This window comes from Miniopterus schreibersii (genome assembly GCF_964146895.1).
Source record: "Miniopterus schreibersii genome assembly, chromosome: 9".
Lineage (NCBI taxonomy): Eukaryota > Metazoa > Chordata > Mammalia > Chiroptera > Miniopteridae > Miniopterus > Miniopterus schreibersii.
Window position 1 is genome coordinate 61,519,660 of NC_138118.1, and position 23,351 is coordinate 61,543,010.

The 23,351-nt window shown below is 41.1% G+C and overlaps 1 protein-coding gene across 3 annotated transcripts in view; it reads right to left on the reverse strand.

The window, feature by feature from the left end:
- SLC25A13 (solute carrier family 25 member 13) overlaps positions 1–23,351 on the reverse strand; it is a 169,167-nt gene that overhangs the window by 140,324 nt on the left and 5,492 nt on the right. For 2 of the 3 annotated variants that reach the window (XM_081146688.1, XM_081146687.1), the window contains exon 2: positions 5,539–5,592. In XM_081146688.1, the coding sequence (XP_081002814.1) occupies positions 5,539–5,592 (54 nt within the window). Of the gene's footprint in view, positions 1–5,538; positions 5,593–6,834; positions 6,874–23,351 lie in introns of those variants that run through there. The other variant, XM_081146689.1, reaches the window with a different exon arrangement.

Here is a 23,351-nt window from a genome sequence, read left to right on the forward strand (position 1 = left end):
GTGATCTGAGCCTCTCTCCTTAACAATTTTTGGTAGTTTTAATACAATTAAACATATACTTATGCAACAGGAAGGCTTTTATGATTCCTTGTACAACCCAGTATATTAAATGTGATAGTTAATTTTCTGTCAACCTGATGGGCCAAGGGGTGCCCAGATTAAACATTATTTGTGGGTGTGGCTGTGATAGTGTTTCTGGATGACATGTGCATCTGAATCTGTGGACTCGGTATTAGAATGACTTCCCTGGTGTTGGATGGGCATTGCCCAACCCACTGAGGGCATAATAGAATAAAAGGTGGAGGAGGGAAGAATCTGCTTTTGTTCCTGCCCCATTGCTTGAGCTGGGACATATCTTCTCTGGCCCTCGGACTGAGATTTACATCATCAGCTTCCCTGGTTCTCAGGTCTTCACACTTGAACAAATTACATCGCCAGTTTTTGCTTGCAGACATCATGGAATATCTTAGCCTCTATAATAAATGGCTTGAGCCGATTGCTCATAATAAATATGGATGGATGGATGGATGGATGGATGGATGGATGGATGGATGGAAAAATATGGGTGGATGGATGTATTCATCCAAATACAGCTAGAGATGAAGGTATCTCCTCCTGGGATCACAAGTTACTTCTTTTTATATAAACCTGCTTTTTAAATAGTCATCCATGACTATGAACTGTTTTGCCAGAGAAAAAAGTTTTTCAGAAAACCTGAATTAACAATTTTTCCAGATTTGCCTACAAAAATGTTTAAAATACATATTATGCTTTTGTTGAGAAAGGGTAATTATAAAAACCCAAGTGCACTTCACTAGATATTACAACAATCTGTGATGTGGTCTATTTCCCTTGTCTAGTCCCTTTACTCAGTCTTCCAGCCTTTGAAGTCTTACTCTATAGGTATTCAGCTAGTTCCAGCTCTATACTTCCAAATAGTACACATCACTTCCTTTGCTCTCCTCTGAGCGAATGTTTTCCTCCTTGGTTTCCCATTCATATTAGCGGCAACCTCCCTGCATTCGGGCTCTGGATCCAGTGGTCATATTTATACAGATCAGTCGTTTTCATCTAATAGTCCTTCAAAACGTCTTTAACTTGCCCATTCTCCATGCCCCCTGCTACCACAACCCTAATCAAATTATTAGGGCCTCACATCTTATATCCATGGCTGCCTAACTCATGGCCTTGCTGCACCAATAAAATCTCAAGTCCATCTTCCTGTATCACAGGATTACTGAGAAAACCTTCAATGGCTTCCCACTGTTTAGCAGAAATGCCAAACTCCCAATTATCTTTCAGTTTTGTCATCTACACCGTGTAATAATTGGCAAAATCCTTGGCACAGAGTTGAATTTAAATAAAGATTTGAGGAATAAATAAGAATTCTCAACCCGGAGAAGCTGTTTGCTCCCAAACCATCTCCAGGTTCCCTCAAATGTTCTTCCCAAGAATGCCTAGGCTGCCCTCCTGTGTGCCTCCCCAGCTCCCACTCATCGCCAGGCTCCTCGAGTTCCATCTCCAAGGAGCCCTCTCTGACCACTCCCCACCTCCTTCCATTTCCTGTGGCATGGGCTTCAACCACACATGGGACCCTTGAGCATGCTGACTTGCGGTTCTTTTTACCTGCTTCCTGCCTGTAAATCTGATCTCCGGTATAAAATCTGAACTGTAAGACATGGTCACTACTTATACCTATTTTGCACATCCCACTCACCACAAAGTTTCCTAGTGTTTTATTTAAACTGTAAGGACTCAATATACATCTGTTTAAACGAACATGAAGCAGCATTGAAAGTGTGAGGCAGACAAAAAATTCATGTCAACATTTCGGTTAGGAGCAAAACTGACCACACCTAGACTTTGATTTCTACACCCATGTTCTACATCAAGTCCTGCCCTACTTACCATTCTAGTACCATTGCCCAAGACCCTATGCTCCAGGCCACTCCACACACCTGGTACTCTTATAGCTTTTTGCCTTACACATGCTGTTCCTTTGCCCAGAATGTTCTTCCTTTGTCCCACAACCCTCCTCTACCTTCTCCATTTGATAAACACCTACTCATCTTCCAGCACAGCTCAAGCACCACCAACTGTAATTTAATGACTCTCTCTAGGAAGACGTAATTAGCCCCTCATCACCTTCCTGATAATTAATGCTATATACTGCTTATCAGCCATATGATAACTTTTCCTTTTTTTGAAACACTTAAACACACATAGTGAGATAGTTAAGGGTAGAAGCCATGACTTATACATCTTTATATACCCCACACCTCACACTTAACATGTAGTAAACACCTTCAAAAAGAAGGAAGGAAGGAAGGGAGGGAGGGAGGGAGGGAGGGAGGGAGGGAGGGAGGGAGGGAGGGAGGGAACAAACAACAGAAATCATTTTAACTCAAAAACATAAAATAAGCCAGAATTGGGCCCATTTTAGTCACCCAGGACCCCTCTTTCCTTCTCTCTCTTGGTTCCACTGGCTCTCTCATCTCCACAGCTGCCAACTCCCCTACCAGCACATCTGGTCCAATGGGTACAATGAAGCTTCTCTCAACTTCCCCCAAGCTACAGAAGAATCCTCTAACTAGTTTAGCAGAGAGAATGTTGGTATATTTATTCAGAAGGAAAATCAGAAAAAAGTCAGAAAATCAGCAAAGTAGTCAGGTTTACAGAGTGCTTATGGCTGATCCATAATTATCTACAAAACCCAGCCCCAGAAGAGACGTGCCTGGCACAGTCCCCAGGGCGCCTCACTCCTATTCTTGCTCCACCACAACACCGCCTGCGGTAGATGGTAAACAAGAGAGCCTCAGCGTACTGAGCCAAGGATTTGCGCTGGTACCGCACTACCCAGGCCTGATGAGATCACCCGAACCTCTGCCAGATCCACAATCCCTTCCAGAAACTGCTGACCACTGCTTTCTTCAGGGACGGTTCCCCCCACATCACACCCTCGGACTCTTAAGTTATACTGAACTCTCACTCAAAAGCCAGGTAGTACTAGCCAACCCCAGGGAAGACAGCACTTCCCTATCTGGTCCCAAAGATTCCACCCCAGCCCCCAGGCCCACCCACACAGAAACCCCACAGGTGGGGTTCCAGAACCCTGCGTGGAATTCCTACCCTCCTAGGGTCTACCTGACCAGTCTGATTTGATGAGATGCCGCATCTGGAAAGGACACGTTGTGCCAAAGCAGGATCTTAACCCAGCCTCGCCAGCTGCCATGTGGCCTCAAAAGGTGGGCACAGCTTTTACCTGGAGCCTTTCCACTGGATTACGCCGTAAGACCAGTAAGCATCTAAGATGCACCATCTATGAGACGCTCTAAGTTGTTTCCCTTTCCTGTCAAAAGCATGCCCACAACTACGGCTGGTTTAGAAAACAGAAATATGTAACAGACAGGTCTTGAGTTCAGAGAATGATTATGACTTTGCCAGCTGAAGTTAATGAACTTTATCCATTTTTCTAGGCTCTTTGGCAACCCACTCACACACTCTTCTGCAAGTGGTCTTCCAGAATTACATCATTAGAGTTTTACAGTAAAGACCTTAAATACACATACTACAAATATGAGGTTCCCTCACATACACTTCATCCCAATCACGGTGGGCCCAGAATGCAGAGTAACAGGCACTAGTCTAGGTAAGAGGCAAAGCGTTTCTGTTTTCTGGACTTTCATTATCCACAACCATTTTCTACCTTAGAATCTCTATATTGCTTTGTCCTTTTCAGGCCAACAACAAATTTATAAAAGATTTCTGCTTTCTTACGTATAATCCAAACCTCCCTATAAATGGATTCTTTTTTCCCCTCTCCCCAAAACGGCTCATATTTTTAACCATTTTCTTTTTGAGACTCTGTCTCTCTGCATTTGAATTACTTAATTTTAAGCATTTACTGAATCAATATCTAATGCAAATCAGGTGCTGAGCACTTTCACAAAGTTTTTTTCATTGAATCTTTACAATTTTTGTAACTTATAAAAACGGTCAAACATATACAAATAGAGTAGTATAATAAACCCAATACAGCATTTCCCAATTTCAAAAATTACCAGCATACTGCCCACTCATTTCTCCCTACCCCACCAAAACTGGAATACTTAAAAGCAAATCTCAGACATCATAATCTCATCTGTAAATACTTTAGTGTGTATCTCTAAGAGAAAAAGACTCTTTATGGTTCCCATAAACAGCCTAAAAATCAATTAATAACAAATATTTAATATCAAATAATCTCGGTGTTCCAATTTCATGATTTCTCAAAATTTTTTTAACAGTAACACATTTTGATCGAGAAAGTGATGCAGCCCGGCTGGGTGTGGCTCAGCACTTGAGCATTGACCTAGGATCCAGGCGATCGGGGTTCGATTCCCGGTCAGGGCACGTGCCCGGGTTGCGGGCTCGATCCCCAGTTGGAGGCCTGCAGGAGGCAGCCGATCAATGACTCTCTCATCATTGATGTTTCTCTCTCTCTCTCCCCCTCTCCTTTCCTCTCTCTGAAATCAATAAAGATATATTTAAAAAAAAAAAAGAAAAAAAAGTGATGCATATAGATTATTAACTTTCAAAGATATATATTCTTGGTACACAGCAGATTATCAAGTTTCTCATTCGAGGCCTTGGTCCTCTTTATAGACATCACAGTTGCCTTTTGTCATGCTTCTTTTTATCCCTGGTTCTTATTTATTTGGGGTTTTTTATTTAATTTTATTTTTTCCCCATCACCATTTATCTGCCCTATGCCCTCTTCTCCCTCCTAGCCCCCTCCTCCCCGCAATCACTACACTGTTGCCCTTATACATGAGTTCTTTCTCTCTTTTTTTAATGTTTATGTTTAGAAAAGGGATACACATATACTTTAAAATTACCTTTATAAAACTGGCATTTTCATTTTTGAGTACTTTGATTCCAGGTGAATAACATTAAAAGTGGTTCAGTGTTTAGAACCTGAAGTAGACTTTTATTAGAGTAATAATCATTCACTGCTCAATATCACAAAGTAGGCAAAACTAGACGAAACAAGGAAATAAACCGGTAGGGTGTCCGTTGTGATCTACATCTATTATTACTCATTCTGAGGCCTCCGCACCAGGCAGCACCGTTGTAATCAAGTGATGATGATGACGACAATGATGATGATGGGCTTCTGGATGAATGAAGGATTACTGAAATGTTTACAAAGAGCTTTAAACGACTTAGGAGAAATAGCGTTACCATTAAACCACAAAAGTCAATCCTGTAAATGGGTTGTGAGACTAAATCCCCCAGAAACTCCTTTTCAATACCTGACACCATGTGAGATAAAAGAAATGAAAATGTAAACCATCACAAACACTTACCAACAAGTTTCTGATACATTTTTCTTAATAGATATAATTGTAAAGGATCTCTTTTATAAGTCTTAAGTACAGATACTTTTGGTGATTTTTAAAAACTATAATAATGAAATAAAGAGCTGCTCAAAAATAATCTTTAAAAGTTATAGAACACAAATCAAACAAGAAACAAAATAGATTCCTTTATACTGACCTTCAAAAATATTGTTCTAAGCTCAGCTGGATCTGCTCTCTTGGTTAAAGCCACCTATAAATAAACACAAAAATGTTTATATTATTAGAACAAAGCTGAGAAATCAAGCTAGCGACCGAAAGAAAATAAACTCCAGGTCAGAAATTAGTGGATATCATTTTTGTACTTAAAGCAGTAAATCCCCCCAGTACAAATACTCCCTGAATTTTAAATTAGAATCCCTATGTGGCTTCTAGAATGCCAACATTCTGGGCAAGTAACTGGTAAAGCTCCTAATATGTAGTATTTAACATATATCTTTTCTTATTTTAAGTTGAAACAGATCTGTAATCATCTGGCGTTTTAAAACTACACTCCAGAGTGTATGCCCCTTTCATAGAGGCATATTAAATATTGAAGTGCAATTTGTTTGTTAACTGTGCAAGAGAAGATAGTTCATAAAGAAGTTAATCAACAAGGCAAATCATATTAACAAGCAGAAGGGAATTACTTCCCAGTTTCACCATGAGCAGGCGTGAATGCCTCGCTAGCAATCTGGGCATGCCAAGCAAAGTCTCCTCCTCTCCCAGACTTTTCATTTAAGACAAAGATCTCCAAAGATATGACCATTATTCTCCACATTCTAGAAATACAAGGGGCTGTGGTTACCTTTCAAGAGCAAAATTTGACAGATTAGCTCAGAATAGGTGTTATGCTTAATTCTCCAGCCCACAAAGTCCAAAAACATCATTGGGGAAAAAGCCAGACAAACTTGCACATGGCTGCCCCAGGCCAACACAAAAGAGTCCTTATGTGGAACCAAACAGTGGGCTTATTCAGCGTCCCATCACCCAATCCTGCTGGCAAAACCGTCATGAGACTGAATTCTCACCAAGCACAGCGTCACCCTATGATACAGCCAAGGAGGGGTTCCTGGAACCACCCCAATACTGGAGCCACGGCGCTATCCAAGGGGAGATTTATGCAAATTGTTCTAAATCCCTTCTGTGTGTTTGCAAAGACTCTTCTGAGATCTTTGGACAATGGGTTCTCTGTCTCTAAGTATATAATTGCCTGAGCTCCTTTGCCCACCACTGTCAGGAATAATTTTATTAACTAATCACTGGAATGGGAAAGGTACTTTTTCGAAATCAGTGGTTGGTCACCTTCCTTCCCAAAGCAAGACTGATAACTCTTTTAATTTCAACTGAGTACTTGTATTTATCCATACGAATTTGTGATCTTTTAAAAATCCTGAATTTAGTTAGTGTTCTTTGCTATTCAATTAAGGAGGAAGAAAACAGACTGCTAACCAACCTAAGATTGATGACAGTTCTGACCTAAAGGTTGCAGAAGATTCCCTCCTTCCAGGTCCATATTCGGAGATAGGCAGAATAGAAAGGACAGCAAAAAAATGCCTCCATCCTCACCTTTTGAGAGCAGAGAAATTCCCTCTGAATTCCACATCACAAGACAATCCATAAGTAACATTTCTTAAAAGACATATGGTGACCCTAGGTACTTAGTTGCTCTTCCTTTTAAAAGCAAAGGAAAGTTTCCACAGCATGAACTATTCTTGCTCTGCCTGAATACCACATCCTTTGAAATCTAATTAATTCGCTATGCCACAATCCTTCCCTGGGCAATGCTCTTTCCAAGTGAGTTTCTCTTGCCCTAAATTCCCGCAGCATTCTTCTCTTTATTGATCCCAAAATGCACACTCCGTGCTCACCTCTGTGAGAAAGAAACAAAGCTTTCACTTTGTAACTCTCCCAGAGTCTCCGACTCAGGAGAAAACAATCCATACAGTGACTCAACACTTGTAAGTCATGTTGTCTAATGCGTATACAACATGTTATAGTTTTCAAACCATGACTATCACCTCATTGGATCTTCACAGCAAACCTGAGACTGAGCATATTAATATCCTCATTTTACAGAACGGGAACCTAAGACTCAGAAAGGGTCAAATACTTCCCCCAAAGTCAGATTAAGCACCAACTTGTCCTTACATTTCTAAGTGTTTGAAATCAGACCCCAAATCTTCCATCTTTGACTGCTGGTCTTTGCACTGATCCTTGTTATATACAGCTTCACACTCATACTAACTTGTGTTCATCACTGACATAACAGAGTACATGCCTAGAAATCAAGAACCTTCCAATTTCTCCTAACACCACCAGTGTGTCGTGTCCACCCAGTGCTGTGATTAATAACATGGCTTTAGTGCCAGACCACCCTCGATTGGGGGAGGCCCGACCTCTAAACTTACCGCTGTGTGACCTTGAGCTACCTCCCTGACCTCTCAGCTCCACTTTCCTCATCTATAAAGCAGGAAGTCCTGGATGGTTAGAGCGGTGATAGGAGACAATCACATAAAATGCTTAGCACCAAAATCCCCCAACAGTTAAAGTACTCAATAAATGGTTTCTATTACTTGTATTAGTTATCCAAATGTGTTTATATTCTACCATTCTTACTCCTAAAAACGTCTAACCTGGCTCATAACTTGAGAAGGAAGAAATCAGGAGGAGAGAGGAGGAAGCACCTCACGGGTCTTCAAAAACATTCACCAAAGCTCTAAGCAAACATTGAGGTCTTCCTAACTTTTCATTCCATCTGCTATCCTAACCCCCTTGATGGCTACTTCTTGAAAACAGACCCAAAGTTCCAGGTACAGCACAGTTAATGATCACTATGGAATTTCTCTGAGGCCCACTGGAATGTGAATTAGGTCCTGGGCACCTTCTACTGAAGTACAGATAACTACAGTTCAATAGGGAATGGATTCAGAAAAACTGCTAGCAGTCTCCTGGGCCTCACCTCGGCGCTATCTCCATCTATTGCCCCAGTGTTGTGTGGCCATTCAAAATTTCCATTTCTTCTCCTACTGCCCATTCTTATGTTCTTGCTTTAGTGTCAGTATCAGTAAAGAACACTTACATGGCTTCACTGAGGACAACATAAAATGACAGTCAGAAGTGCCAGGATTCTGAAGGAGCATTGAGATGGATTCTTTCTACCTGGTGGCAAAATCAATACCCAGGAAGTTTTATGAGCTGGCAAGAGGGAACCTTAAAAAGGAGGCCTCCCTTTTTAAGCCAACTCAGAATAGCTGCTCAGCAGGCACAGGGAGCACCGCTTGACAAGTGTTAGTTCACTAGGCTTTAAAAGATTCTGCAAACTTTAGATTGTTTTCAGGAGACAGATGTCCATCATTATATCTATTTTTCTCATATACTAACAGCAGGTCAATGTTTATATCTTCTAGTCTTAAAATCTAACTTCCTGATTTTATCATTACTCTTAATTTTGCATTATAAGAATAGATTCCACCATTAAAACAAAATTTTTATATCAAGAGTTTTAAATAAAGTAACTGGTTTTCAAACATAGTTAGGGAGTAAATCACCAAGGAGGAAAAGGGTTCTTCGCAGATGACTACTAAATATTACTATTTGCTACAAATATTTACTATTTGTAAATCAATACAACAGAGAATTTTATACTCAAGCAGGTAACATTCACACCACATCAAGCTTAAGGGAAAAAGGAGAGGGAATCAGAATTGGAAAAACTATGCAGTATATGTTTGTTCCATAAATTGAGAGTTTACTTTTATTGAATCTTAGTATGGAAATTTCAGGTCAATTTCAGGAACCTATGTTCCACAGGGCAAAATTTGAGCATCATTGAACATGTAAAACTTTTCACAACACCAACATTAGGTATAATTTAAATAGGTTATAATTAGCATTTGCAAAACACAGCAGCTAGGTTCATCTTAGATTTTTAAAAAAGACAGCCAACAATAACACAATTTCAATGGCTGGTTTTAAAAAGAGGATACTGGGCCCTGGCCAGTATGGCTCAGTTGGGTGGGTGTTGCCCTGTACACCGAAAGGTGACAGGTTCAATTCCAGGTCAGGGCACATGCCTGGACTGAGGGTTCGATCTCCGGTTGGAGCACATATGAAAAGCAACTTATTGATGTTTCTCTCTCTCCCTCTTCCTCTCTCACTCTCTCCCTTCCTCTCTCTATAAAATCAATTAAAAAAAAAAATGAGGGTACTGGGAAGCATGGCAAGGAGAACCAGAAAGATAAATAAACTCACTCTCACTTTAATATGAATTACAGCAGGCAAAAAGGACGACACCGGGAAAGATTTCCTAAATGTATAAATGTTTTTAAAACTGGTGTTATTATATTGGAATCAAGCTGCAGTTGTGGGCTCTCATTACTTTAACACATCAGAATGGTACAGAATTGTGCACTCAAAATAGTTGCTAGGTCTAACAGAGGGTGGTGGGTAAGATGATAAGAAAACCTACATAAGAGGGATACTAATTTGAAGACAAAAATGTAAAGAAAAGCACTCCTCTTACATTGTGAGCTCTAGAGATGTAGGACCATGATCTCCTAGAGGCAATTTATTTCTCCACATTCCCAGCTCTGATAAAGAATGGAAACTAAGTAGGTGCTCCAAAAATGTTGGCTAAAGAAGTCTTCCAGTAGAAATCTGATCTTTGCAATGAAAATAGGTAGCTCCCTTTAGACCAGTGGTTCTCAAAGTGAGGTCACTGGACCATCAGCATCACCTCAGAACTCCTAGGAATGCAAATTCTCACTCAACCCCAAACCTAAGAAATCAGACTCAGAAGGTGGGGCCCAGCAGTCTATGGTTTAACAAGTCATCCAGTTGACCCTGGTGCTGTTAAAGTTTAAGAACCACAGCTTTAGCTAATGTCCAATTCTGTTTCATTAGGACTGAGGTTCTCAGCCCCAGCTGCACATACAAGTCACCTAAGGGGCTTTTAAATGTTATCAATACTGAGGTCCTACCAGAGGCCAATCAAATTAGACTATCTTTAAAGCAGCCCCATGAGATCATAATGTTTGGCTGGGTTGAGAACTACTGGGTTAGAACCCAAGGTCCTCACCTCAGCTTGCTACTTCAACAACTGCATGGCAGAGCATTCACTCAACAATACTTCCCCCAACACCCTCCCAAACCTGAAAGGTCTGAAAACCAAGATAAGCACAGGCTTACATTGAAAACCCTACTGTCATGAAGTAATTATTTACTTTAGATATGAAATAAAAAACAAAAGAGACAGCTCATCAAAAGGAGGCTACTCTGTGTGTGTGTGGGAGGGGGCGGTGAACGATGTACAGATACAAACTGGCAGGCATGCAGTGACAAGCAGAAAAAGGAGAGAGAGGGAAACATGTTCCTGCATAGTCTTTTGTACCTGTGGAAGGAAGTGTAGTAGGCAGACCAGAATCCCAATGGAAAGTACTACTGCATGTGACCTAACAACTTAGAAGCTTCTTCCCATGTATCTTGCTGTACTGCAAAGACTGGAAAGCTAAAATACATTTCCCAGACTCCCTTGCAGCTATGTGGTCTAGGTGCCGTCCATCAGATGAAGTTGGGCGAAATTCAGAAACCAAAGTTTTAAAGGCAAAGATTTGGAAGTTAGGAGCCACACTTCTGCTATTTCTTAGCAAGCACCATCATTTGAAGTGTCCAATTTTCCAGTGGGAACCTCCTGCGCATGTCAATGGCAGCATGGTTCTGAAACACTCCTCATTTGGCAGGTGGTTTCATGACTGCACAAGAGGCAGCCACTCTCTTGGTGGCCTGCTCTGCTGTGAGGCTCTATAGCATGTTATTCTAGAGGTTATTCCTGAGAGCTCAACCTAAAGTCTGCTTCTTCACCTTCCCAACAAATTCTGTAAGCCATTTAATACCCTGTAATAAATCCCCCTCTGCTTAACCCAGCTAGAGTGGATTCTGTTCTCCAAAAGTGAACCTTGATTGATACCATCAGTAATAGCAAAAGAAAGTTTGGAAATCCCCAAAACCACAGTTACCATTAACTTGAGAGGAAGAAAGAAAGGTGTCTCGTCAAATTTAAGAAAAATAATTTTTATTGAATTCACTGAGTCATTCATTCTTCATCCTACAGTTTCCCTAAATTCTAATAAAAAAGCAGGAATTATGAAAAAAGTTACTGCAATATAAATTAGGACACAGACAAGATGCCATGTTAAGCATTCTTCAAACCACAACATTTTTGTGTAATCCACCCCACAAGTACATATCATTCAACAGTTGACTTACAAAGCACCAGACATCACAAATGTTAACCCACTGGGTAATTACACAAGCAGGTCATTTCAGGGCTGCGGGAGATATTTATCAGAAGGATTCAGTAGGTTGTGAAATGTGTTGGATTTAACTCTGTACTCTTGTAGACAAATATTAAACAACTATAAAGCCATCATCATTAAAATTCTGATATTAAGGAGCAGAGTAAAACAGTTAAGAAATGAATGGCAGTGTTTTAGCTGTGTGTTCTGTTATGCCAAAATAGCTTTAACCACACTAATTTTAGACTTTATTATTATTGTTATTAAGCTAACGCAAATATTCCACTAAATGTTCCCAAGGGTAAAAATTTGACAAAAGACAATATGAGCCTTTCTGAAATAGATATTTTTGTTTGTATTTTTATCTTCTTACAGAGACAAAGATGCTTGCTCACCTTAACATAAGCAGACATCCCCACCTTTAGAGTAAATATTTGGGTCCCAGTGTGCTGCTAACTTGGTAACCGTGGACAAGTCAGTTAACATCTCTGAGTTTTACTTTGCTCATCTATAAAATGGGAAAAATGGCAAAATCTACTTATCAATTTCATAAAGTTATCTTGAGGACTAATTAGAATGAAAAAAAAAACAAAAACCTCATGGATCCTAAAGTGATACTGTTGGTAGTGATTATTAGCTACTCTTAAAAAATGTAAGCTGAGAACACAGCTGTGTGATCTAATCCCAAATATGAATGGAAGGCAAGGAGGTCCAACAGGTATTCAACTTAGAAATAAGCAATAAAAGATGACAGGCTAAGAAGAAAAACAGTTTATTAAAATTCTATTGGATGGTCAGTCTTGTTAGAAGGGCTGAAGAATCAGCTTGAGGTTAAGCTTCCACCAGTGATGCCCAAAAATATCCCAGAATCACTTGCTGAGAAATCTACCTCAGATCCGTAACAAAAGCAGGTTGCCTGGGCTCCCTGTCAGGTCAGCTGCCATGGAAACTTCACACACAAGCTGCTTCCTCCTGTTGCTCTCTTCCAGATCAAAGTCACACATGAGGATGTAACTGACAGAGCTAGAGCATGCGCTTTCGTCCTGGCTGCAAGGAAAGGTGGGAACTGAGTTCTCACTCATAGGTTCTGGCAAGCAGGCCTTACAATGTGGGGATTTTCTCCAATACAGAAAAGTTAGGCAAAAGATGATGGAAAGACTTCTGGTTTCCAGCCCAGCATGTAAGGAGCCTAGAAGTTGCTGGTCTATTTATCTGACAAGTAAACACCTGAAAAACCAACAACTCTCCCTAGATCTGTCAGAAAAGTGAGGTCACCAGGGAAACCACTGTCCCCCAAATTAGAGACACAGAAAGGCAGAACCAGAGCATCACAGCTGACCAGAGCAGAAACGCAGGGGCTGAAACCTCCATGGGAAATTGTCCAAGCAGGAAAACCTGACCTGCAAATGATGAATTGCTAGAGGCTCAAGTGTGGATAAGACTGAGATTTTTAAACTCTAGAGGACCCAGATATAGGGGATTCCCAACACTTCGGTAAGTTTCGCCTCCTGGAACTCCACCTGGTTGTCACAGAGAATAATCAGAGAAAGGAACACCTTGCTCTTAGGACAGAACAAGAACCATTTTTAAATCCATCAGACCATTCTGGTTCCTTACACCAAGGTCTGCCCTCAGGAGAAATTATTTAATGGCAGCCTAAGCTGCTGGGGATTTATCAGAGCCTAACTGACTGGAGGGAAGGGCAATACTAAACCCCAGACACCTCCAGCCATCCTCTCCCACCTAAGGGGAAGAAAACAGCGAGAAAGGTGTGAAGTACACTATCCAGGGACACAGGCTCTCTAATGGACTGACACCTAATCTACCCCCTGCCACTGCATCACCAAAGGCCTCTTTACAGTAGTTCCTTTCACCTGGTGTAGCATGTCTGCCTACCAAGAAAAATGACAAGGCATACCAAAAGGCAAAAAACACAATTTAAAGAGACACAGCAAGCACCAAAATCAGACTCAGCTATGGCAGGAATGTTGAAATGATCAGACCAGGAATTTAAAACAGCTATGATTAATGTGCCAAAAGTTCTAATGCATAAAGTAGACAGCACGCAAGGGCAGATGGGCAATGTATCAGAAAGATGGTCATTCTAAGAAAGAACCAAAAAGAAATGCTAGGAATCAAAAAATACTGAAACAGTAAAGAAGAATGTCTTTGATGAGCTTATTAGTAGACTGGCCACAGCTGAGAAGAGAATCTCTGAGACTCAGGGTATTTCAACAGAAATTGCCAAAACTTTGCAAAGAAAAAAAGACTGCGGGGGGAAGTGAAAAAACAAAAACAGAACAAAATATCCAAGAACTGCGGGATAAAATGGATCAACGGAGCTAAATGTAAAACTCAGAACTAAATTCAGATCACAGAGATAAAATGTAAAAAGAAGACATAGTAGCCCTGGCCACATAGCTCAGTTGGTTAGAGCATCGTCCCAATATACCAAGTCTCATCAGGGCACATACAAGAATCAACCAAATGGCCCAGCCAGTGTGGCTCAGTTGTTGAGCATCATCTCATGCACCAAGAGGCTGCAGGTTCGATTCCCAATCAGGGCACATGCCTGGGTTGCGGGCTCGATCCCCAGTAGGAAGCGTTCAGGAGGCAGCCCATAGATGTTTCTCTCTCATCGATGTTTATCTCTCTCTTCCTCTCCCTCTCTCTAAAAAATCAATAAAAATATATTTTAAAAGAATCAACCAATGAATGCATAAATAAATGGAACAACAAATCGATGTTTCTCTCTTCCTCTCACAAAAAATTTTTAAAAAAGACATAATAGAAAACCTACATGGCCTTGGACTTGGCAATGAATTTTTAAAATATAACACCACCAAAGACATGATCCATGAAAGAAAGGGCTAATAAACCAGACTTCATCAAAACAGAAAATTCTGCCCTGTGAAAGACATTATCAACAAGATGAAAAGATAAGCCAAAGACTGGGGAAAAATATTTGCAAAAGAATAGCAAATAAAGGACTGTTATCCAAAATACAAAGAACTCTTAAAGCTCAACAATAAGAAAACAAAAACCCAATTTAAAAATGCGCCAAAGACCTTAACAGAGAGCTCACTAAAGAATATATATAGACAGCAAATAAGCATATGAAAAGATGCTCCCCATCATGTGCAATCAGGGAATTACAAATTAAAACAATGAGATATCACTACACAACAATGATAATCTGGAACACGGACAACACCAACTGCCGGTGGGGATGTGCAGCAACAGGAAGTCTCCTTCACTGCCAGTGGGAATGAAAAATGGTACAGTCACTCTAGGAGACAGATCGGAGGTTTCTCCCAAAATTGAACATACTCTTACCATATGATCCAGCATTCATACTTCTCAGTATGTACCCAAAGGAATTGAAAACTGATGTCCATACAAACATCTGCACACGGATATTTATAGCTGTTTTACTCAGAATTATCAAGATGTCTTTCAGTCAATGAATGCATAAACTGTGGCACCTCCAGACAATGAAATATTATTGAGTCCTAAAAAGAAATTAGCTATCAAGCCATGAAAAGACATGGAGGAAACTTAAACGCATGTTACTAAGTGAAAGAAGCCACTCTGAAAAGGCTTACATACTCTATGGCCCCAACCTTCTGGAAAAGGCGGAAAAGCGTATCAGTGGCTGACAGGGTTATTGTGTAGAGAAAAAGAAAGAATAAGCAGAGCAGAGGGTTTTTAGAGCAGTGAGAATTCTCTGTAAGGACACATATCATTATCAAATGTATTTAAGCCCAGAAAATGTACAACACTAAGAGTCAACCCTAACGTTAACTGTGGGCTTTGGGTAATAATGATCTGTCAAGGCAGCTATGGGGGGTGATAATAATGGCTGAGACTAGGAATATGTGTGGGCAGATGGTATATGGGAAACCTCTGAACCTTCCTTTCAATTTTGCTGGGAATCTAAAATAAAGGCCATTTTTTAAAAAAAGATCAGGGACAGCCTGGACCATCAACATGAACCTGATTAGGCAGTCACTAGGCACACACCTATAAAGTTTCCCTTTCTGAGAATCCTTAAAGCAGGTTGGATTCTCTTCTTTTATACTGGAGAAAACTGCAGGTCAAACAGGTTGATCTGCTACAAGCCCATCCCTTTTCCACAGTGCCATATCCCAAGAAGTCAGGTCGCCTTAGACCAGGGTTTCTCAACCTTGGTCCTACAGACATTTTGGGTCAGATCAGTTTGTTGTAGGCAACTGTCTGGTGCCTTGTAGAATGTTTAGCAACATCCCTGGGCTCTACTCACTAGGTGCCAGTAGTTAGCCTCCCTCCCAAATGTGGCACTGCCAAATATCTCCCAGGGGCAAAACTACCCCACCCCCAGCTAAGGACCACTGTCTTAGATGGTGCTGCTCCACTTGCTACACAGTGGCTTAAGGGAAGCCTATCATATGCTAGGCCCAGTGCCAGGCACTGCAGAGACAATGCCAGAGACGCTGCGCCACAGGGCAGATGACAGACGTATCAACAAGTGGTTGGTATAAAGTGTGTGGTGATACGTGCCACGACAAGTTAGAGTGGTTGCAGAACTTAGGTCATAATTCTGCTGGACTCAAGGATCGTGGAGGGGGGCCAAGTCTTTGGAGCTGGATCAATTGTTATTGATTACAGCAATTAACACTGACCAGCTAACTTTTACTGAGCCCTTGACGCTAAGCTGGGCATAATGCTAACAGCTTTACATTTTATCTCATTTAAAAATCATTAAAACTGTTTAAGTGAAGAGTCATTAATACCCCATTTTTCAGATGAGGAAAGCTGAGGCATTTAAGATGATCTTAAATGAGCAGTAGTAAAGCTCAAAGCCAAAAACACCCTACAGCCCAGCTCATTTTGACACTAATTATAATACTTGGAGGATGTGCCAAGAATTTGGCAAGCAAAGATGGAGACTTTAAGCAATCCTTATGACTCATGCTACTGGACAACTTCGTAGCTGAAAGCAATTTAAAATAAAGTCTTTCTGATTGGGCATTATGATACAGAAATTCCCACATTTCAGTAGAAGGCAGACCTGCCTAATGCAGAGTACTATTCTCCAGTATTATATGCTAAACTCAGTCTCAATTTTTTTTAAAGCATCAAGGTTACAGTATAATTAGGAACCAGCTGCAGTTGTAATTATGGCTCCCAATATAATTTGTTACATATTAGCAAGTGTCAAATTACTACTGCTCCTTAAATGAATAAAAACTGATCGTGCTGTTCTGAAGACTGGGATGTATGTTCCTGATGAGGAACAAAGGAATAGAAAAAGTATGTGACATATTTATAAAGTGCTGAAAGGTTCTACTTAGGAGATCACAAGTTGCTGGAGCCCAGATAATGCCATAGAAAGTTAAAATGGCTTCTGAGAGAACAGCTAACTGAATAAATGCAGGGGAAAGCAGCAAATCAAAGACAATAGAAAAGTTGCTTCCACTAAATGGTACTCTACCTGCTCACAGTTCTGCTGTGCATCAACGTCATATACTTGAGAAAAAGGACAGGAGCCCTCTGCACAGCCAGGATTCATTCCAAAGACTATGCACAATTTCACTTGGGCGAGCCCTCCTTCACCCTCTCCCACAGCCCATGGACTGTGACATGACCAAGTACCTTCTCTGGTTCCAAACCCACAGGTCACACTTCTATAAAGCTTATTATGTCCCAGAGCCAGGTCTGAGCTTTATAAACATGAGCATATTGACTGTCCCAATAGCCCCAGGAAGTAAGTAAAACTATGTCCCTTTTATCCATGAGGAAACTGAGGTACAGAGAGGTTGATAACTTGTCCAGACCCATAATTTGAACAGAGTCCATGATTTCAACCACGTTATACCGGCTTTCAGAGGAAAAAAAGGAGGGCGTGAGAGAGCAAGAGAACCTAGAGATTAAAAGAAAATCCAAACACATCAACTAATTGCAATACCTAGGCCTTATGTAGCTGACAATTCAAAAAACTATTTTTATAAAGTATAAGGCAATAGGGGAAATGTGTAAAATGTGTATAGAACAGATATTGGATTGTATTAAAAAAATCACTGAAATTTTTTGGTGTGATGATGATATTTTTGGTTGTGCATTTAAAAAATCTGTTTTAGAGATACACAATGATATTTACAGATATGATGATATGATGCTGGGGATTCGCTTTGAAAAAATCGGGGGGATGGAAGGACAAAGGGTGTGGTATAAATTAAACAATACTGGCCATGAACTGATAATTACTAAAACTGGCTAGATAAAAACATGGGGGTCCATTACGCTCTTCTATATTTGCACGTTATGGAAAATGTCCATAATGAAAAGTTTCAAAAGTGCTGCTATTCTTAAAAGGCCCAAGTCAGATGCCAGTTCCTCCAGGAAGATTTTCCAGGTTCTCCAACCAGATTCCCCTCATAGAATGCTGTTTGCACCTATTTTATGGGGTTTGCAATTGGGCGTTTAAACTCTCACTCCATCACTAACCATTAATACTACCTCCTGTTTTCTCACCTGTGAGAGAGAGAGGACATGAGTATGAGGACTGAATGAAAGGAGCCTAACTTGAGAGAGAAGCTGGCAGTGCCTGGCTGCCCAGCTGGTGTCCTTTCCATGTGCACAGCAGCCCACTGACGAGTCATCACTGGACAGTGGAGCCCTAGGGGAAGGCTCTCCTGACTCTCCAAAGCAATCGGATTTCCTTGTAAGAATCCAAACCAGCAGAGGGTCTTGGCTAAGCTGGTAGTGGCTGCACTGGCCAATGATGTGACACTAGTGACGGTTCATGACCTCCTGGGGTTATAACAACTACAAAAATTACGCTGGTTCCCTAACCTTTCATCTTATATCAAAATAACCGCTGATAATCAGATATAATCTTTAAAAAGAGGGAGAGAAGCTTATAAAGAGCACTAGAAAAACACGAGTGGTTTCTCGTGTAATAGTAAGTGGGGAAGCTGTGTTTAAACATGACAGACAACCCAGAATCCACTAAAGGAAAAGGTTAATATGTAATATAAATTTTTTTAAAACTCAGAAGTGAGTATGAACCAGTTAAACATCAACTGCAAAAAAAAAAAAAAAAAAAAAAATGTGTAACAGATCGGACAGAGGGCCAAGGTTCTAAAAATTTTAAAGTGCTCTTAAAACAAATCAATGTGAAATGGCAAATAACCCAAGAGGAAATCGGGCAAAGGTCAAGACTAGGCTGGTGGACACCAAAAATGGACCAACAGAAGTCTTCAAGGACCACCATAAAAAAAGAACCAGGGACTGAGCTTTTACTTCGGGAACTGAATGGGAGACAATGGGACAAAGTGGAATCCTCAGATGCAGAGTAAACTTCGGCCTGCAATGAAATGGGGTGTGCACGCTCACAAGGCAGGACAGTCCTCGCGGTGGGCCTGGCAGAGTCAGATAAGAGACCTGGCAATCACCAGCCTTTCCCTGCAAGCTGCCTGCATGACCCAGTTAGCAAGATTCAAAAGGCATATCAACCAAATGCCATGGGTGGACTGTGTCTGAATCTTCATTAGAACAACCCGACTGTAAAAACTATAAATTTAGGATATGGGATTTTTTTTTGAGGAGTGTTTTTTTGTTGTTGTTAATCCTCACCTGAGGATATTTTTTTCACTAATTATTTTAGAGAGAGTTGGGGGGGGCAGGAGAGAGAAAGAGAAACACTGATATGAGAGCAACCCTTTGATTGGTTGCCTCCTGCACGTGCCCTGACCGGACCAGGGATGGAACCTGCAACCCAGGTACCTGCCCTTGACCAGGAATAGAACCTGAGACCCTTTGGTGCGCGGGCTGGTGCTCAAACCACTGAACCACATCGGCCAGGGCAGGACATGGGTTTTTAACATACTTACAGGTGCTTTAAGGATTGGGAAATAAAACTAAGACCTCCTTTCTTAAAATTAAAGGGAAAAACTAAAAAAATAAACAAACTCCACCCACCAATGTAGAGAAATGACCAGAAACATTCCTATCTTTGACACCTACTAAGTTAAACAAACAGGCTCCTTTTTTTTCACTACACTGTTGCTACAGCTTTATGACAAGGAATTTGAACAGGGTTTGATAGGTCCCATTCACAAACAGCTGTGAAGAACATGACAAGAGAATGAGTGTTCGACAACAGCCAAGGCCAAGGAGGTGTTAGCAGACTAAAGAGATTAAATTTCATTTTGTATGCAACATGAACCCACACTGTGTAGCAAGGTAAATTAAAGAGGGCAATGTAGTACAGTGGTCATGTGCTCGGACCCTGGAGCCAGGCTGCCAGTGTTCAAACCATAGCTCTGCCACGTAGAAGCTGTGTGACCTTGGACAAGTCACTTAATCTCCCTGTGCCTCAATAGACTTAAGCACTCTGTGCAGATGAGTTTCCCTATCTGTATAATGGAGACAATATAGCACTACATATCATAGGATTGTTGTGAAGATTAAATTTTTTCATATTCAGCCCGGCTGGTGTGGCTCAGTTGGTTGAACATAGTCCAGTCACCAAGAGGTCACCAGTTCAATTCCCAGTCAGGGCACATGCCCCAGTTGTGGGCTCAACCCCAGTAGGAGGCCTGCAGGAGGCAGCCAATCGATGTTTCTCTCCCATCGATGTTTCTCTCTCTCTCGCTCTCCTTTCCTCTCTCTCTAAAATCAATAGAAACATATTTTTTAAAAGATTATTTCATATACAGAGTGCCTAGGACAGTGCCTGGCTTTTATAAATGTTATATAAATGTAAGCTGCCACTCTTAAGTTTCTCTGTCAAAAAAGGTTACAACGCCTTCCCTACTACCTTGCAGGTGGATTATTATTTTTTAATAAGGACTTTTAATATATATATATATATATCTTTATTGATTTTAGAGAGAGGAAGGGAGAGGGAGAGAGATGGAAACATCAATGACGAAAGAGTCATTGATCGGCTGCCTCCTGCACACTCCCCACCGGAGTTCGAGCCTGCAACCCAGGCACGTGCCCTCACTGGGAATCAAACCACGATCTCCTGGATCATAGGTCAATGCTCAACAGCTGAGCCATGCCAGCTGGGTGGTAGGTGATTATTAAGATCAAATAATGAAGCTTGGGTCTTCACATTATCTGGTTATTTTAATCCCTGCAGACAGTGAGTTCTTGAAAGCAGGTCCAACAGCTTACTCATTTTGGGAAACCTTGCACTTAGTATAAGAGCTGGCAGATGGTTGGTACCAATAACTGACTAGAATGCACTTATTAAAAACTGTGAAGTGCTGTACCCATGAACACAGTATTGCTATTAACATAGCAATAAGAGTCAATCTTAGAAGCATCCTTTGACAATTCTGGGCAGAATGGAGAGGGAAATACAGGGGAAAGACTAAAGGCAAGACTAGCTCGGAAGCTATGGTAATGCTGTAGCTAAAAAGTAATGGCAAGCTGAACATCAATGAAGGAGACAGGACACGTCAGCTCAGGGAAAAAGAAGAGTTTAACTGGCCCATCTCTTTGCCCACATCCAAATTCTTGCCGATGATGTCTCTCCTAGCTGCCCTGAACAGGTACTTAGGAAAATTAAGTTGTACGATGAAAGCGAGGCATGACCAAAAAGGTAAATTCAATTCTAGGTAAGCAGAGTTTGAAATATCTTTGAGATGGGCAAGCTGAGATTTCCAACAAACAGCTGAAAACGCAAGGCTGGTGCATGAGGAGTGAACACTAGCCATCGCACCTCAGGGTGGGGAGAGGATCCTGGGCAGGGACTTGGGGACACCAACATTTCAGGGGGAAGCAGAACGATGAGAAGAAGCCTGCCAAGCAAAATAAAGGTGGAATATGAGAATTAAGGGGCCATCAGAGGAGACATCACAAGAGTTGATGTAGGGTGTTTAAGGAAGGAAGCGGTGGGACACAGGTGCCATAAGGTCAAAAATAATAAGGACAGGCTAGCAGCATTAGAACTGAGGTCACTGGTAACCTTTAGGAGAGAATGTTGAAAAAAAGAACAGGTACAAATTCCATTTCAGGAACTTTAGTACAACCCTTGTAGAACAATCACACGTACCCTTAAACAATAACCCAGAGATGTGTTCCAAAATAATACCCTGGCCCCAATGTGGGATCAAAATGAGCCCTAAAAACCAAAAAAAAATGTATACTGAATTTTGTCACTATAATATTTAATTCTGCAAAAAAGACTGACAGACAACCAAGTCAAAAGGTGCTGCAGCCTTAGCTAGGAAGGGTAGCTACGTTTAATGACACAGTAGTGAGAGGTCCAGTCCAACAGTCTTCAAACTTTATTGTGCATTCAATCCCCAGGGGATCTAGTTAAGAATGCAACAGAATCTTTGACCTGAAGTGAGTCAGAAAATGCTGCAATTCTAACAAGCTCCCAAGTAAAACCAGTGCTGCTGGTCCTGGGACCCAAACTTCCAATACAAGGCTCCAGGAAGACCACTCAGAGACATTGACTACTGAAGCATGATGGTGAATATACAGTGGATGACAATTAGGAAAAGCACACCATAGTTTGTTCAGGAAGGTCAAATAACATCTATGTCCCCTAGTTTTCAGTTATGTACAAATGTCCGACAGTCTCCAACAGGTATCTCTTGACATTCCTACAGCTCTATATAATTCCCAGAGTGCTTTTATATGTTATATTTCATCTGCTTGTCACAGATGTCACAGATAGTCCCTGTTATCCCTAGGGTGACACTAAGAAGCCAGAGAAGTTAGACTTGTCCATTTAAGAACTCAATAGAAACAGAGGCTGGTCATAGGACTAAAGGTCAAAGAAGGAGGAGTCAGAGCTCCTCCAGAAATCTTAGAAAAGAACTCAATGTCCAAAAAAGACCTGCTCCCTGATTTTCTTACACTGCACACACTAACTTTCAACCCTTCCCAGCCCCCACTTCTGTATTTGCTGGCTGAGGCTTATAAAGCTGGGTGAACTTGGGAACACGGACCACAGCAAACTGGGTTCCTCAGGGGAAAGGCTGCAAGACCAGGGTTGTTCTTTGAGACATTTCCCTCCTCATGCATTTCCTGGATCTAGACCACCACTGATACTTCACAGGAGACAAAAGGAGCTTTCAATCAAATTGGTGAGAAAACATATATTGTAGGATAATTACAAAACTGTATAAACTCGATGCCTGAGCACCAAGGTGATATGGGGCAGAAAGACTGAAATTAAGTTGTCAAGAAAGAAGAGAACTTATAGAGAGCCCTACATAGCCTTCCTTTTAATTGACACAGCAGGGATTTTCATTTATCTCACTGCATACCTTCCTTACCTCAAGAAGGAGCCATCGGAAGATCAACCGAAGCAAAGAGAACAAGAACAGCCTAGGGCATTGGCTTTAGAAGCACACTTGATTCACCTGGATTGAACCAAATTTTTAAAACTTTGCGACTCAGGCCACACTGAAGTCTAATTAAATCAGAAACTCTGGTTCAGACCCGGGCATCAGCATTTTTATTCCAGATCACTATGATGCGCTAAGAACCCCTGACCTACAACAGTACAAAAAGCAAAGGGATTTTCAAGGAAACTTGGACCAATTATGAATTTTTCTGGGGCTCCATTTCTTTGCCTGGTAAAAGGGGACAGAATTGATGAGGCGAAGAGTGAGGATCGTTGTGTTATAGATACCCCAAGGCCTATCCACCTCCATCGATGTAAGAA